The sequence below is a fragment of the Melospiza melodia genome, chromosome 5, assembly GCF_035770615.1.
Source record: "Melospiza melodia melodia isolate bMelMel2 chromosome 5, bMelMel2.pri, whole genome shotgun sequence".
Lineage (NCBI taxonomy): Eukaryota > Metazoa > Chordata > Aves > Passeriformes > Passerellidae > Melospiza > Melospiza melodia.
This window is the reverse complement of record NC_086198.1, coordinates 74,591,075-74,606,994: the sequence shown is the minus strand read 5'-3', so window position 1 is coordinate 74,606,994 and position 15,920 is coordinate 74,591,075. Positions and strand designations below refer to the sequence as shown.

General features: G+C 38.0%; 1 protein-coding gene across 1 annotated transcript in view; it reads left to right on the top strand.

Annotated features, from left to right (window-relative positions):
- Positions 1–15,920, top strand: part of NWD2 (NACHT and WD repeat domain containing 2) — a 51,392-nt gene that overhangs the window by 8,634 nt on the left and 26,838 nt on the right. The window contains exon 2 of the mRNA XM_063157443.1: positions 12,169–12,257. Within this exon, the coding sequence (XP_063013513.1) occupies positions 12,169–12,257 (89 nt within the window). The remainder of the gene's footprint in view (positions 1–12,168; positions 12,258–15,920) is intronic.

Here is a 15,920-nt window from a genome sequence, read left to right as displayed (position 1 = left end):
GACAACCTTTCCAAATCTTGAGATGGATTATTGCCCAGTAAAATGCCTAGTCCTGCTGAGTTTATTGGGAAATTTTTTATGAACAAGACTGTGCACATTCACCAAAGAGGAGAGCTCAAAAAACAAACACAGGAGTATCTGTGGAGAAAGGGTACCTAGAAGCAGGTCTCCCTAAAAGAGTAACTTTATCCAAAACCATCATTGTAGTGATCCATTTTTGTGTATGTGTATATAGAAAGAGAGGTTAGCTGTGAAGGCCTGGGTACCCAAATGTCCTTATTCCTACAGAGTTATTACAATGGAGCCATAATAAGAAATAAGGAAATGACAGCATTCAACAATCTAAGGAGCATAAGGTATGAAGTCTGATCCAAAGGAGTGTTATGCAGGACTCTAATCTGAGGATCACCTAATTATTGAGAAATTTCCACACCTAATTAGGCCAACATGACACATCTAGAGGATCTTGCTTTACTGTCATAATTAAACATAAATCTTGTATGACCACTTTATAAGTGATTTTTTGAAATTCAGGACTTAATATTTTTATTTTTCCATACCTACTGCTGTGTAATAAAGGCCCCACAAATTCTAGAAAAGGAGATCAAAAGAAAAATATTTTCTTCCTTGATAATAGTTGTGGTGGCTAGATTCATAGCCTGTACTGTTCTGGCAAGACAAAATAATAAGTTCTGAAGAAAATTTCTATTTTTCACTCTATAATATTTCTGATAGCTCAGATATCAGTGAGCAGTAAGTGTTGATCTTTTTAGGAATGGTTGCTAGAAAACACTAGGAAAATTATAGGATCATATTATTATTTGATAATGGTCTTGTTTTATCTATATATGTATTGCATTACATTTAAAAGTGATGAAGAATTATGCAGTGCTCTTGAAACAAGTTATTGAAGCATTTCTGTTTGCGTGATCCCTGATTTGGTACATCAAAATGCAAAGCAAAGCAAAACACAAAGCAAAATTTGGATCATGATTTACTTTGAAATGCAGGTCATCTCTGACATGGGGTTATAAAGAACGGAGCCATCTGTGGTGGGCAGAGTTAGTGCCATTGAGTTCCGTGACATGGCACCTAGAGCAGGTGTGTGTGGCTGGCACAGAGTCCAAGGCACATTAGACAGATATTTCACTAGTCATTTTTTGTTGTGTAAATCACAGACTACAGGGGGTGCAAGGGACCTCTTGAGGCTTTCAGATCAGAGTGCTCCTGTCTGAGTCAGGAGCAAACTTACCTGTGCCATTCCTGGCAGATTGTCTCACTCTTCATGAGCTGCCTCCAAACTGCCTCCAGATAAGAAAATCCACACAAAAGCAGACTTTACAGTAGCAGTGGTGTGTCTTCAGTGGCACTGTGGTCATGCTTACAAGCAACATACAGACACAAAATAAGCTCATTAGTCAGTACAATTACCAAAAGTAAAAAAAAATTATTGAAAACTTCCTTGTTTAGAATGAGTTTCAATAACTTTCAGTAACTGGTATGTAATTATTCACAAATTTCTCAGATCCAGTTTCTCCCTCCTCATCCTTTTACCGTGTCAGGAACTCAATCTGAGCATCTGTACAAAAGATAGACAATAACAATCAATAAACTCCTGTAAGGATAACTTTATCAGGGATGTATGTCCTGCAGCGGTCTGCTTGTTTCAGGTAAAGCTTTTCTGGAAATGAAGCATTCATGAAGTGTCTGTAATTTAGGGCTCGTGTTACAGCTTTTGCTTTGGTGGTTTGTTTATGAATGGGAGACTCATTTATAGGATTTCTCTTATTTACATGGTGATTTGTAGGTCTGATTTGTTTAATGTCAGTTAATGTGTTAGCAATACTTTTCAAAAACAGAACAGAAGACATGTAGAAAATGCAGTTCATCATTTATTCCTCCTTTTTTTTTTTTTAAAAAAAGGAGATTAAAATGCAAATAATCTCTTTACACTCTACCTGTTTTAATTAAAACTGTTCTATTTTACACTTTCTATAATCAGCCATGTATAATATTATATAATTCTATTAAGCAATTCCACTGCTGGTATATTGTTCCAATGTTAATGCCACAGTCAGCTCCTCACAGTCATTATGTAAATTCAAAATAGTTTCAAACAAAATCTCCAGTTATAAATTCAGTTGCCTTTAACTGTGTGTGGCAATTAAAACATTGATTTTTTGTCTCTATTCTGTGGCCAAGGGACAGATACCCTTGCAGGCACTGAGAAAGACTGATACTGTCTGGCAGTGCAAGAAATAGAAATAAAGTCAAGTCCACCCTTTCAGCCAGGTTCTACACTGCCACTGAGACCTTAGCAGCACAGAAGATCTTTATCCTCCTTTAAAGGTAATTATAATTCATTGGGTATTATAATCAGGAAGAGTAAAGAGTTGGGGAGGTTGGTTAAAGTAATTTGAAAGTGCTAATCTGGGAAACATTCTGTAGTTCAGTCACTGATTAATGAAATTGATATGCCATTTGAAAGTTTTCTTTAAATATTATTTTCTGTATCATACTTGTATCAGGTATTTGTGAGAAATTAGACTTACTTGTTTCAACTACATCTGCTTGTCGAAGTGACTAGAACGTGTGTTGTCCTTTTTCAATTACTAACTCCTCAAGATTGTTAAACTGCAAATTTACTGGTACATGTAATGTTACATGTTTACACGTAATCATCAAAATGTGGTTAGCAAGCAGAATAAAGTAATCAAACCTAGAGCAAGAAAGCAATAGGAAAATCAAGACATGAGAAAAATAATTGATAAAAACAGGTATATTTTAGAATATCTTAAAAATAGCCTTTTCGACTGGATTATATAAACTTCTCTAAAAATAATGCTTAGATGAATCATTAGAATTGGAAGGGTAAGGAGAATAAGGTCTGATAAATCACTCTTCCTTTACATGTCAGTCACTGTTTGCCTCTCAGACATTACATAATCCATCAAAACGAGCCAGCTTTGTAAATTATTTGGCCATGCTCAATGAGTTTCAGTGCAGGCCCTACTTGGAATTCTCAGTTTAAGAACTGTTGTACCACAGGGCCTGTAAGTGGGTGTTAATACCTAGGTTGAAATTGCCTGCCACTAAGTGAAGTGGTCCTTAAAAATCAGTTGAGATCCTCTTCTTCAGGCAAGGCCTAGTAGAGTATCTGGCATCTCTCCCTCATGTAGTTCCACTGTCCTGGGCTTAATGCCCTCTTGCAGCTGCTCTCCTTTGCTGGGGTTGTCGTTTCATTTATTCATCTTTGATGGCAGTTTCTACAACAGCCATGAGCTGTTCTGACCGTTCGATGATGTTATTTAATCCTCTCCATTTAGCATCAAGAAAAAAATCTGTTGCAAAGAAAACTCCTACTGTATTGATGCAAACTTACTGCACTGATAGCAAGCAGCTGCTCTTATTCTTATGTGGGTGCTTCTGCACACCCAAAAGTGTCAGGTTCGAGGCTTTTTCATCTTCTGGCATAAAAGCCTTCACATCATTCACTTGAAGCCCACACATTTCTCAGTCGTGCTTTTCCAGTTGGCCCAACAGACCTCACCAGTTTTGTAGTGTCACTCAAATTGTGGCTGTATTGCACCAAATTTAAGGAAGAATGCAAGCTGGATTGGAACTACATGGCTAGTGCACTTAGAGCAGAAAATTTAGATCAAGAAAGGGCAACTTTATCCAGGAGCCAACAGTGCTTGCAGAGCTCTCCCATTGTTTAGCCGTATTGCCAGATGAAAAGTTAAATAGGACTTTTGAATTTCTTCAGAATGAGGTGTATGTGATGGTCCTGTACCAGGCTGTACTGTGAAATAAATGTGTGCTTTTATGAGACTGGCTTCCTCGTGGTTTTTTAGGGCTCTGCTGTGCTTTAGGCTTTCTCAAAGCCTGCAACATACTACTTCATTCTCTTCCAGCACTTGAACCTGCAGTTAGGATGAAGAATGTCTGTGACATCCTTTTGCTTTATTGACTGCCACAGCCTCATTACCTTAAATGCCATAACACACCCTGATGGTTTTCTCTTTGGTCTGTGAGGTGGGAAAAATAGTAGCAAAGCTCTTGCATTGCACATAACTTAATTGTTAAAAACATTTTCCAGTGTTGTAAGCCATTTTTCTGTTTTCTGGGAAATCCCATAATTTTTTGAAGTGTGAGTTGACACCTCTCAATGAATCAGTGGGATTTTTGCTCATAACTTTTGTACTGCACTGGTCTTTATTTGTGTCATCTGTTACTCATTTTCCACAACACATTCAGAACTCCTCTGTTACATTTTACAAGTTTTTTCTTTCACATTAATTTTGATCATAGTAGCAAATTCTTGTCCTAACAGGCCTTGTTGTTTTCCAGTGCTTATTTTTCATAATCTTTGGTGTTCTGCTGAGATAATTTTCAGACTTAATCTTGATGTTTCTAAATGTGCTGTGTCTTCAGTTTCTCCCGTCACATCATTTAATTGTACCACAATAATGGTTTGCAAACTGTCATGTTTTTTCAGGAGCTTTTCCTGACTGGCTTTATTACATGAAAGAATTAGACTTTTTTGAGTCCTTCCACCTGTGCAGTCTGCGGAGTGCCCGCAGCTCTTGCCCTGCAGAGGTGCAGCCTGGGTGTCGCTGACGCTCCTGAGGTCTGCGCCATTCCCGTGTGTGCCTCAAATCGCAGTCAGGGGACACCAGGACACCTCTGCACCCAGCAGCACTCTAGGGGCAATGTGCAGGTTTGCAAATCTGCACCTATGCAGGCTTGGGGCAAGATTCCAGGTCAACCTAACTCCTCTTGTTTTATTTAGGAACATCTATCTATAGGGGTGCTGTGTTCCCAAGGGCTAATGTGAGGTTAGTTAATTAGGACACGTCTTGTGAGATAAAATTCTGCTTCAGAGTTTTCATCCATGTCATCACCACTAGAGTGACACAGGAGTGTGTACTGTTTATTTAATGGTTGATTGATTTATTTATGGATTAAGAGATTTCATGCAGACTGTGGAAGTCAGTAAGGTATCAAAAGATTTAGGCTTTCAATGCATGCCAAATGTAGAAATTCATTTAAAATCTGCTGAGATTAGCAGATCTTTCCACTAACTTCACCAACTTTTGCATCCAAATCCAAATTTGTTTCATGTAAGCATGCTGCACATAAAATAGAACTGTAAAAACCAACATTTGTTTCAAATTGGGAAGACAGTCATGAGAATAATGAAAATTTGAATCTTGATATTTGGATATAGGAACCACTTTTCCCCTTCTATCAGTATAATACTGATGTTTCCCCTAAATTCTGTATTTTAACATGGGTCTGTATCTCTCTGATTTTACTATCCAACCATTTTTTTTTTAATTGTTTGGGTGTTATTGTTAAACCAATAGGTGGCACTGGTTAAGCATATTAGTAGTCAAGATGCAGAGTATTTTATAAAATGACACTGTGAAACCTGGCCATTATAACTTTAGAAACATAATTTTAAAAATACACGTTGGATATGATCACTTAATGTATATGTGTTTTTTATATTTGTCATTTTACTGAACTGACAACATGGAACATTTCAGAGAAAACTATGCCTCATATTACCTCATAAATCAGGTATTGTTTGATTTGGGGCTAAAAAAGAAGAGGTAATTGCTGCAACTAGAAGTTTTAGGCTTATAATTACACCCTACATTTTGAATTCTGCCTAGTTAGGTCTTTTGTTTTGAAAGTGAGTTTGAGTGTTCTGGTGTAGATCACAAATTTGTAATCACATCCTGTCATTTCTTCCCGCTTGAGAGACACATTTCAGAATTGCTTACCATCTTAATGTTATTTTTCATTATTTCTTCTGACTTTCATGACAAGCAGACATTCCTTTGGGCTGAAATGCTTAGTCCAGTCTTGTATTTATGTTTTTTAAGAACTGAGAAGGTTGAGTCACACAGACTTTGTGCCCATCTCCTGAGAGAGCTCTGACCATCAGGTGGAGTAAGGACACGCAGCTCTGTTACATGACAGTAGCAGTGGTTTGCTAATCAGGATTTATTTCGATGGTTAGTTTTTTGGGGGGTTTAGTTGAATTAATGAATGTCTTCAGACTGTCCATTTTCTTATTTGCCTTCCAGAGAGCCAGCAGAGACCTCAAGGTTGGCATTGTTGTTTGGGGGAGGGACACTGGGAGAATTGACTCTGACCAACCTGTTCCCATTCCTGGTCTAGCTAATCTTGGGAGGCTTTGGATGACTATTCTAATGCTCTCTCCTAACAGAAACTCCAAGGGAAAAATGGCATCACTGTCTATGGAGCTCATTTTCTAGGAAGGCAAGGGTAGTAGGGAGTCCAAGTCTTTTTTCCCCCTCTCTTACCTGCTACATGATTCTAACTCACTGCTTGCAAAATGCTCTGAGATGAAAGGCACTATAGAAATGAAAATTACTTCTTATTATGGTATTATTTTCAGAGACAAGTTTTCCATAATATTTAGAGACATGTTAGCTGCTAGTATTTGAAGTTTTAGCAGCACAGTGCTGTTGTGCACTATCAGTGAAAAGGGCAGTTTAAGAGGAATAATTCAGTTGAACATTCATATGAGTCAAGAACATACTAGCATTAAGAGGCTTGGCAGCCACTTCTTACTTGGCACTGCTGCTAAGTAATTTTTAACCTTAGATAATTAAAGTGCAGAAATTCTCACTGCTGTTAACAGACAATGGTTATAAAATACCCACATTTTTAAATATTGCAATGCATTAAAAAAATCCTACGGTAGGAATCTGTTCTACTCTTCTATCTAATCTAAGTATTCAGAAAACTTAGAGAAAGCAAATAGCTGAGTATCTTAGTGGACATGCATTCAGGACTAGATGAGAAGTTCACTGCTCATCCAGGGCTTCCACAGTTGCACAAGAGACTCCAACATTATGTGCTAATAAATGTAATGATGTGAATTGGGCAGGAGACTTTGGCAGCAGAGCAGTGGGCTGAAAGGCATGAGGTGAAAACCTCCAAGTTTTCACCTCATGCCGTGTCCTGACCCACGGCAAAGCACGAGATCACCAAGAATGGAGGAGGTGATACAGAAATTGTTTCTTCTGCCTGTGCTGGGAGGAGCTGCTCTTTCTTGGGTGACTGCCTGGAGATGGCACCTGTAGACAGCTCTGTGACCCCATATGACATTCGTTTCTGTGGTGCCTTGAACAGCTGCAAGAGCAGCTTTTTTCTTTTTTTCTTTTTTTTCTTTTTTTTTTCTTTTTTTTTCTTTTTTTTTCTGCCTGGGTTCTTCCAGGTTCAGCTGCCTGCCTCAACTTGTTATGTCAGTCAGCAGTTTTCCTGCTGGCTCTCTCAAGCTGGGTGTTGCAATGTTCCTCTGTCAGTCAGAGTGGCAGGGCAAACACCCTCCCTGCTTAGGATTTTCCTCTGCTTGAGGGCCTTAGCTTGCACCATGCATGAGTACTCACAGGTTACTTTTCCATGAGCAGGTTGAATGTTCAACTTGAATGTGCTGCTCCTTTGAGCATGGTGAGCAGAACCCACATTGGCACCTCCTTCACAACACACGATAGGAGAATGGGGCTGAGCAATCTCCTTGTTCTGCTGCATCAAGCCTTGACTGGGTAGAGTCCATGTGTGACTCCAACCCACATACATGAAAACAGCCATCCACATCACTGTGGCTGAACTCAGACCAGTACAGCACCAACAAGAAGATAAACTATTTGGTTTTAGGACAGAATAGCTGGTGCTTGAAAATAGGCAATTTCCATCAGGCCCATGTTAACTCTTTCTCTTCACTCATATATACATTTTGAAATTTCTTCAACAGGGCTGTGTTCCACGACTTATCTTATACCAGAGATGAATGTTTGGCAACTTTTTGTAAATACGCATCATCTGTTTACTAATACAAAAATGAAAAATGTATTTGCTCTATTGAAATAAAATAAGTGACTTTAATAGCAGAACAGCTTGTGTTTGAAGGTCAGACTTTGGCATGGGAATAGTTCACGCTGAGAAGCAGCACCTTGGCACACTCTAATGGAAACTGGCAGTGATTTGACTGAGCCACAAGCCTTCAGAAATCACACAGCACACAAACAGTTCTGTTTATTGGACAGGATGGATGTAGATGGAGATGTGACTAATTCAGTTCAGTTCTCAGGATTACCCCTGGGAGCAGGACGGTGGGCTGACATTCTCTGTCAGTTCCAAGTGTAGGGGTGTGCAGGACAGTGTGGGTATGGAATGGCTTAGGAGGGAGCCATCTGCAAGAGATGGCTCTTGTATGGAAGATGTGCACTCAGCGAGTCCCTGGCTTGTGGGTTTGGGTTTGTTTAAATACTGGAAACAAGTTTAGGGTTGGGGGGGATTTTAAAGTTTTCTCTTATGTTTTTTCAGATGTAGTTTCATTCCCAGAGTTTGTGAACTATTATTTGTATTTCTGAGTATCAGAATTAACATTAAGAGTTGTAGTAAGCTCATCTCAGAACTACTGTCTCATTTTCACTGCTAGAAGAATGTAATTTAGTTAATCTGTTCATCTGCGGCAGCAGCCTGGAAGGTGGAATTTGCCTGTGTGACGTTGTTAGGAGCTGCCAGCTTCACAGATTTGCCATCACTTTAAATCAAGTTTAGATTATATTTAATTAAAGCAGCTTATCTGCCACCCATACTAATTACCAGAGTTCATCTTAACTATATACACTTCTGTTTCCTTAAAGTTTCAAAGCTGATTCCAAATGCAGGAATTCTTAAAATTAATTAATATAAGCACCAGACTCAAATTCCAATTAGATAAGCACACTCCATTAGATATGAAAGTAGCAATAAAAATACAGAATGGATATGCCAAGGGTCTTATCCAGACCACAGTTCTAGTTGAAGTAATGTTTTATCTATTTCATTTCTAAGATATTACTCCTGCAGTGTGTTCTAAAACTAGAGCCAGCAGGGGTCTGCAGTATAAATCCTATGGGCATAAACAAAAAGTAGGAGAACATGGTTTTACCTGTTGTAAACTTCAGGCAAAATATTTCTATTTATCATTTACAATTCTGCTTTTTTCCAGAAAAACTTCCTTTTTGTTGTTGTTTCTGCAACTTCACCTGTTTTATATCCCTAAGACCATTCTGTCTGCTGTCACATTTAAGTAACTGCAAACAATAACGGTGGATTGTTGCTTCCTTAATAACCAAGCTGTAGTCATGATTGATTTCCATTTAAAAATGCAAGAATCATTTTGGTTTATCTCAGTAATTGAGTAATAACTCCGTTTTCAACAGAGTTTATTCTACTTGATCATGAAGATATGATGCTCTGTGTTTTCATAAACTTGCATGCCAACATTAACATGTGTTAAGGCAAAAAAAAATAGAAGGTAAAAAAAATGAAGTATTTCAAATAAGGCAAACTACACATTTAGCTTTTATCACAAGGTACAGCAACACCATTGCTTTGGAGCCAAAATAATATTGCTGCATTGGCATTGTGTGACCCTCTGACTAATTAGCCTTGTTAGCTGTGTACTACATTCTGCAAGGAAAGGATGACTTAAACACTAAAGTATGAGAGAAAATTAATGACTGTGGATCCTAAGGAGGGAGCAACTCATCCATCCCCTTTATGTACTGACACAGGCAGCTCTAAGCTGAGAGTGCTGGTTTTTTTCACTCTATTCCTAAATATTTGTCTGTTTTCAGCCAGATCTGCAAGTGAATCTCTTGATCATCACTATGTAATACGCTTTGACTCACATCACAGGGGTGTCTTGGTGGGCATGGATTCTTTTTTGATAAAAAACAGGAAGATAACTCTAGGTTCTTACCAAATGCATTCCAAATGTTTGTGAGGTTTGAGCTCAATGTAAAGTAAAATGCCCTGAAAAATATATGGCATCAACATTGGGTCCTTGGGACCAGCTGCATTCCTCTACAGCTTTGCTCCCACCAGCCCAGACAGGAGCCAAAGTCTTTCCAGGCAGTGTCCAAGCAGCCTGGATAACCAAGCCAAACCTGCACGTTCTCCTGAGGATTGCTGCAGGTTACTGCAGGGGAACTCAGGTCAGGTCATGGGCTAACCTCCCTCCTGAGTGCTGTCAGCAGAAACTTGGTCAGCCATGAACTTGCCTAGTTCAGTCTTGAAGAGCTCCAAGGACAGAGGAGCTTCTCCTGGTGCCCAGCCCGAACTTCCAAGGTGTAATATGTTATCCTTGTCTTTTTTGTACTCTCTGGCGTGAGCACCTTGGCTCCATCATCTTTGTAAATGCCTTGGATGTAATTGTAGGCTGCGCCGGCTCCCTCTTACACTCTCTGCTGGACTAATCATGCCCGGATCCCTCTGTCTCTCTGTGTAGGCCGTGTGCTTCTGGCCTCTGTCTCAGAAGCCTCTCCAGTTTCCTCCCCATCCTCCTGATTTGGGGTGCCCAGGGCTGGGCACAGCGCTGCTGGTGAAGCCAGGGGGTGTCAGGGAGAGGAATGACTGCCCCAGAGAAACTGAGGCTGCACTCATCCAAATGTAGCCCAGAGCAGGGTCTCTCATTAACAGTGTTCAGATTGGATATAAAAGAGATCTACACTTTAGATTTAGAATCTCACTTTGCATGGCGTGTGGACAGTCAAATGGAAAGCTTGTGATGTAGCAAGGACTTCAATGCTGCTTAGAACACATAAGCATAGTATATTTTAAAACATTAAAGCATAAATGCATTGTATTACATTATTCCACTTAGAGGGGATGTCTTCTGAAAGCGTCTCTGACTTTTTTCCACACGAAAAGTTTGTGAAGGAAGAACTGTGGTAATTCAGAAAAATTGAATTAAACCTGACTGTACTTTTGAACCTTTTGTTACAGACTTTTTTACCTTGGTGAAGATTTCAGGAGAAATAATTCCCTGGATGTTTCTGGATTGCTTTCTTTCATGAAAATAAGTGGTAATTATACCACACATTTGTGTAATATTTCTGAGATACACTTAAACAGCGAGAAGGATATTCATTTGGTATAATAAATTAAATTACAGATTTCACACTTTCCTAGATTTTTTAGATGAAAACAGTATAAGTCTGTGACCATGATTCTATGAACACACATCTGACTCAGGTATGTCAACTGTGGCTCTGATTGTGGCTCTAAAGCATTGTTAGATTTGCATATATGTCTCTTCTTTTCAACAATATGGCAAGCATCAAATCAGTTGTAATCCATTGTTTTGTTTCAGGGCAGTTACACAAATAATGCATTACCTGCAGTAGAAGTTCCCCATCATTTATAAGTTAACACTTCATTTTTCATCACATGGCACTCAGAGTTAGGGGTTTACAACAGTTCTATTTTTGGAAATAGCTTAGCAACAGTGCTATCTCTGTGTGTTCTCAACTCAGTTACAATGTAGCAAAATCCATCACATATCATAGTCTTGTGAAAGATAATTAAATTTGTTATCTGTACAAAATTTCACTACTAACTGAATTTACTTCACATTTGACTGTATGTGCAAGTGGTATATTTATATAAATGTGTTGAGATTTACTTGGACATACTGAACTTAATAATAATTTTGGTGTCATTGCCATATGGTACTTAATTATCAAAACATGTCATTTTGCATGGTAAGAATTACATGATATCAGAACTGGGTATTTGGTATTATAGGAGGAATTACCTGGGCAAAAGAAAAATAATGCTAATAATGATGAATTATGCTTTCAGGATACTATTAGATTAAGGATGATGAAGAAAGTGATACATTTGTGACAATGTTGTTAGTTCATGTTATTGATTTGTTTCTAAGTCATGTGATCTCTTTCATCTTTGCTATATCTCTTTTTTCCATGGTGTTTCTTATTTGTAAAATTCAGCTTTCTGGAAACTAAATGGAAGTCAAAACAATAAAGAAATTCTGACTGCTGAATTACAAAATGAATTCAGCTCCACTGAATTATAATATGCTGCCACATTAGAATGTGTATGAAGCATAATTTTGACACATACAAACATACTTATGTGATTTTACACATATTTACACATGCTAATACTTCCCTGTGTTGTACAACATACAGTTTGGGGATTAGATCCCAGAACCTGATTTTCATTGGCGCTCTGTGTGTGTCAAGGATTCATTTTTAAGTGAAAAATCTGTATCCCTGACTAGAAGAAGAGTTTGTATAAATATTGTTAATAGCATATTTTTCCACAACACAGATACAATAGCAGAAAGGAGAGCCTTAAGAGAGCATGTGTATCCTAAGCTGAGAGAATTCTGCAGAGAAAACTATGGCCTGGAATTTCAGGTAGGTTTTGTTGTGTTGAATCTTCTATTAATTTGCCTTGAAATTAACTCTATTTAGAACAGATAACATTTTTAAATATAATTGGTAAAATAGAAAATTACAAAAACTTTAGTTCACATAATCACATGCAAAATTGTTGGGGTTGGAAGGGACCACTGGAGGTCATGTAGTCCATTCCCCCTGCTAAAACAGGTTTACCTGGAGCAAGTTGCATCAGATTCCATCCAAATAGGTTTTGAGGACCCCCGGAGAAGAGGACTCCACACCCTCTCTGGCCAGCGTGTTGCAGTGCACTGTCACCCTCACAGTGAAGAAGTTCTTCCTCATGTTTAGGTGGAACTTGCTGTCACCAGTTTCTGCCCACTGCCTCTTGTCCTGTTGCTTGGCTCTATCAAGAGGAGCCTGGCTACTTCCTCTTGACACCCACCTTCAGGTTATTTGTGTGCTTGGATAAAATCCCCTCTCATTTGTATCTTCTCCAGGCTAAACAGGCCTAGCTCTCAGAACTTTGATGTACTTATTTTACAGCAGATTTGAGGTAAATTCTGAACAGACGAAAAAGCATCACCTCTCTTTTAGGTATTTAGAGTACATAAGAAGAAATAATATTACATCTGAATTACTGTGTTGTGTTTCTAGAAACCATATTTAAGTTCCACTGTAATGTGGAAAATAATTTAACCAGGTGAATGCCAAAACTGATTACCAAAATGAATTTAACAGGGTGTCTTTTTATTGTGATTATATACTACGGAACTTGCTTTCTTTAATGTCAACTGTAGCATTCCCATTGCTTCAATAGGTTTGTGTTTTCCTCTCTTTCTATGAAAGACATAGGCTCATACACATCTTTGGCAGGAGCCAGTTGGTAATAAGAGTTGTATTTGATTTAAAACAGGTGTGTTTGGCATCACTGTTAAAGTCACTGGTACTTTAAATCTGGTATGTCCTAATTCACAGTCCTTCATATGTCTGCAGGCCTGGAACCATTTCTCTGCTAGTATAAACAAATACAGCTTGTGATGTTGCAAAAATGTTGTTCAGTCTTCCAAAAATTCTGGCTCTGCATCCACAAATTTTCCTTGCATACTTAGTGACCCCAAAAATTCATCTCTCCAGAGTGTAGCTTGGGAACAGCTAATGCCTTTTATGCAACATCCTGTTCCTCCCAGTGTATTATTCTTGATGCACATGCAGCTGGTTTTTAATCAAAATAACAAGTTCTTAAATTAGTATATTTGGTTTTAATTCCCTGAGTCACAGTGGAGTTGCTGAATCTGCATGATGGTAAATTCCAGTGATTTTTGATTATGGCTATAAAAGAATTTCATCTGAAGGTCCTAGCTCATCAGCTGATTGGGAAGTCCCAGCTGCAGTGGTACATGAAAAGAATAGCAAAAGATATTTAAATAATATTTTTCTTGTATTACTACCATGTGGCATTCATCAAAAATATCAACCCCTTATTTCTGTTATCTTTGAGGAGACTTCTTGGTGAAGCAAATGTCTCTTCCAAGTAGATCATAATCTACTGAATTCTTTGTGAGGGGACGCATGTCTTTCTTCAAACAGATTGTAATGTAGTCTCTAGGGGACAAACAATTAACTTTACTCTAGTTGATATTCATACTCTATTTGATATTCATGGAAGCAAATTATTTTATTATATAGTTTCAACACCATCATCTTTATGTGATATGAGGTCTGAATGACAGCTCTACTGACACAGTTTGGAAAACTGCTAGAAAGCTATCACATTTCTGGGGAAGCAAAGTAGGAAGATGTACAAAAATAACCAAGGAAAAGTAGCAAAGCCTTTTGAAAGAGCCTCTGAGGTAGACTTTAGTAAGACCTTTATTTTTTCTTATTCCGATACACTAAATTTCTTAGCTTAGCATGCAAAGTCAAGACTACAGTTTTACATGCAGTGTTAAAATATTAGGTAATTTTCAGATACAGGGGTAAATTTATATTTCTCTGTACGGAGCAGAGCACATAACTTTTCATCCTGGTATGTAATCTTCTACAGACCAAGCAAGGACTACCTCACGTGTGACTACCACAAATGCACTATTCAGGACACTCTCTACCTAATAAATCATGACCCAAATGAAAAGCATTTGAGTACATGCATTACTGCAAGTTTCACTGAGTCACCTGGCTGCACTCCAAACTGTTTCAGTTGTTGCAAAGCTTGAGATCTGTGAGGTGCCATCAATCTGGTGGGAGCTCTTACTGGACATAATCACCACATGAGTGGAAGCAGAACTGGCTATCCTCAATCACACTATGAATTTGTTAGCTTGATGGCCTTTTTTTTTTTCATTGTAACAGAAAATATTTCAGAAAAATACGCAAATATTGGCTAAGAAAGCAAATAAGCTGAGAAAAATCCTTCCAGAGCTCGTGGTAGTTTTGACGTGAAACACAGTACTTTTACAGGAGAGGATGGAGAGGTTAAAGAAAGCAGTTGTAATTGAAAATTCTGGGAGGCTAACCAAACATAGTTAATTAGCAACATACTCTTCTTCAAAACAATGAACTGTTTCAAATAATTTTCAACAGCATATATATGGTAGAAGGAAAGTAGAACTCTGCATGAATGGAAATTGTAGTTCTTTTTTAAGCTCTTGGAAGTGATAAAAATGAAATAATTTTATCTCCTAAGCAAAATCTGTGAAACTGTGGGATTGGTAGGACAAAAGCTAAAGTAAGCAAAAGGAAACACTGAATTATGAATGAAGAGTCTCTTGTTAGGTGACTCGTGTGGGACTGAACCAGAGCAGTGTCAGTCCACGGTGGGTAAGGAACTCTTGCAGAGGGCTCTAGTTGTCATATGACCTTGGCAGCCTTGCTGAGAGTTTGATTGAGTGTTTGGCACACAGTTCTCCAAATAAAAGTAAAAACATGCTTCAGAATCAGATATAACTGCCTCCTTGTTCCATTTCTTTAATTTTGTAAATCCTATTTATTTTAGTTAGCATAATGATCAACTGATGAGACCTTACTTAGAAATTTTTGGTGTCTTCAGGGGTTTGTTTGGTAAAATATTTACTCTTGCAGGATCAAATTGTATCATGTTAAGATACTATGCACCAAAACTGATACCCCATAAAATAGCAAACAGCCGCTGAGCCCCTGCAATTGTCTGGTACTCCAGGGAGCTTCTTCTTCACATTTTCAAAATTAATGTGATTTCTGAACAGTTAATTAAAATAAAAATTGCTTTCACATTTCAGAAGAACTACAGCAGCACAATAAATTCATTCAACAAGTAATTAAAACATTTTTTACTGTATGCTAAGATTGGTATCTGAAGGATTTTATAATGAGAATATTTAAGTTTTATCATACATCACGCAAGTAATCACAGATTAATACAATGTGAAGTTCGATAATAAAGTTGCATTAATAAATAACAGAAAGTAGAGAGGAAGAAGGGAACACTTCTTTTTCCTAATGAGACTAAAAAGAAAGGACAGAAAAGAAATCTGTGCAAGTGAGGGAAATAGGAAGGTTATTTGAAATGCAGTTTTGTAGAGCAGAAAATGCATGTTCCTGCAAAATTTTTCAACAGTGTTTCTGTAAAAAGTAAAGATATTGAGTGTATTTTCTTGGCAGTGTAAGCTACACTTAGACTGTCAAGAAAATGCACTCAATACC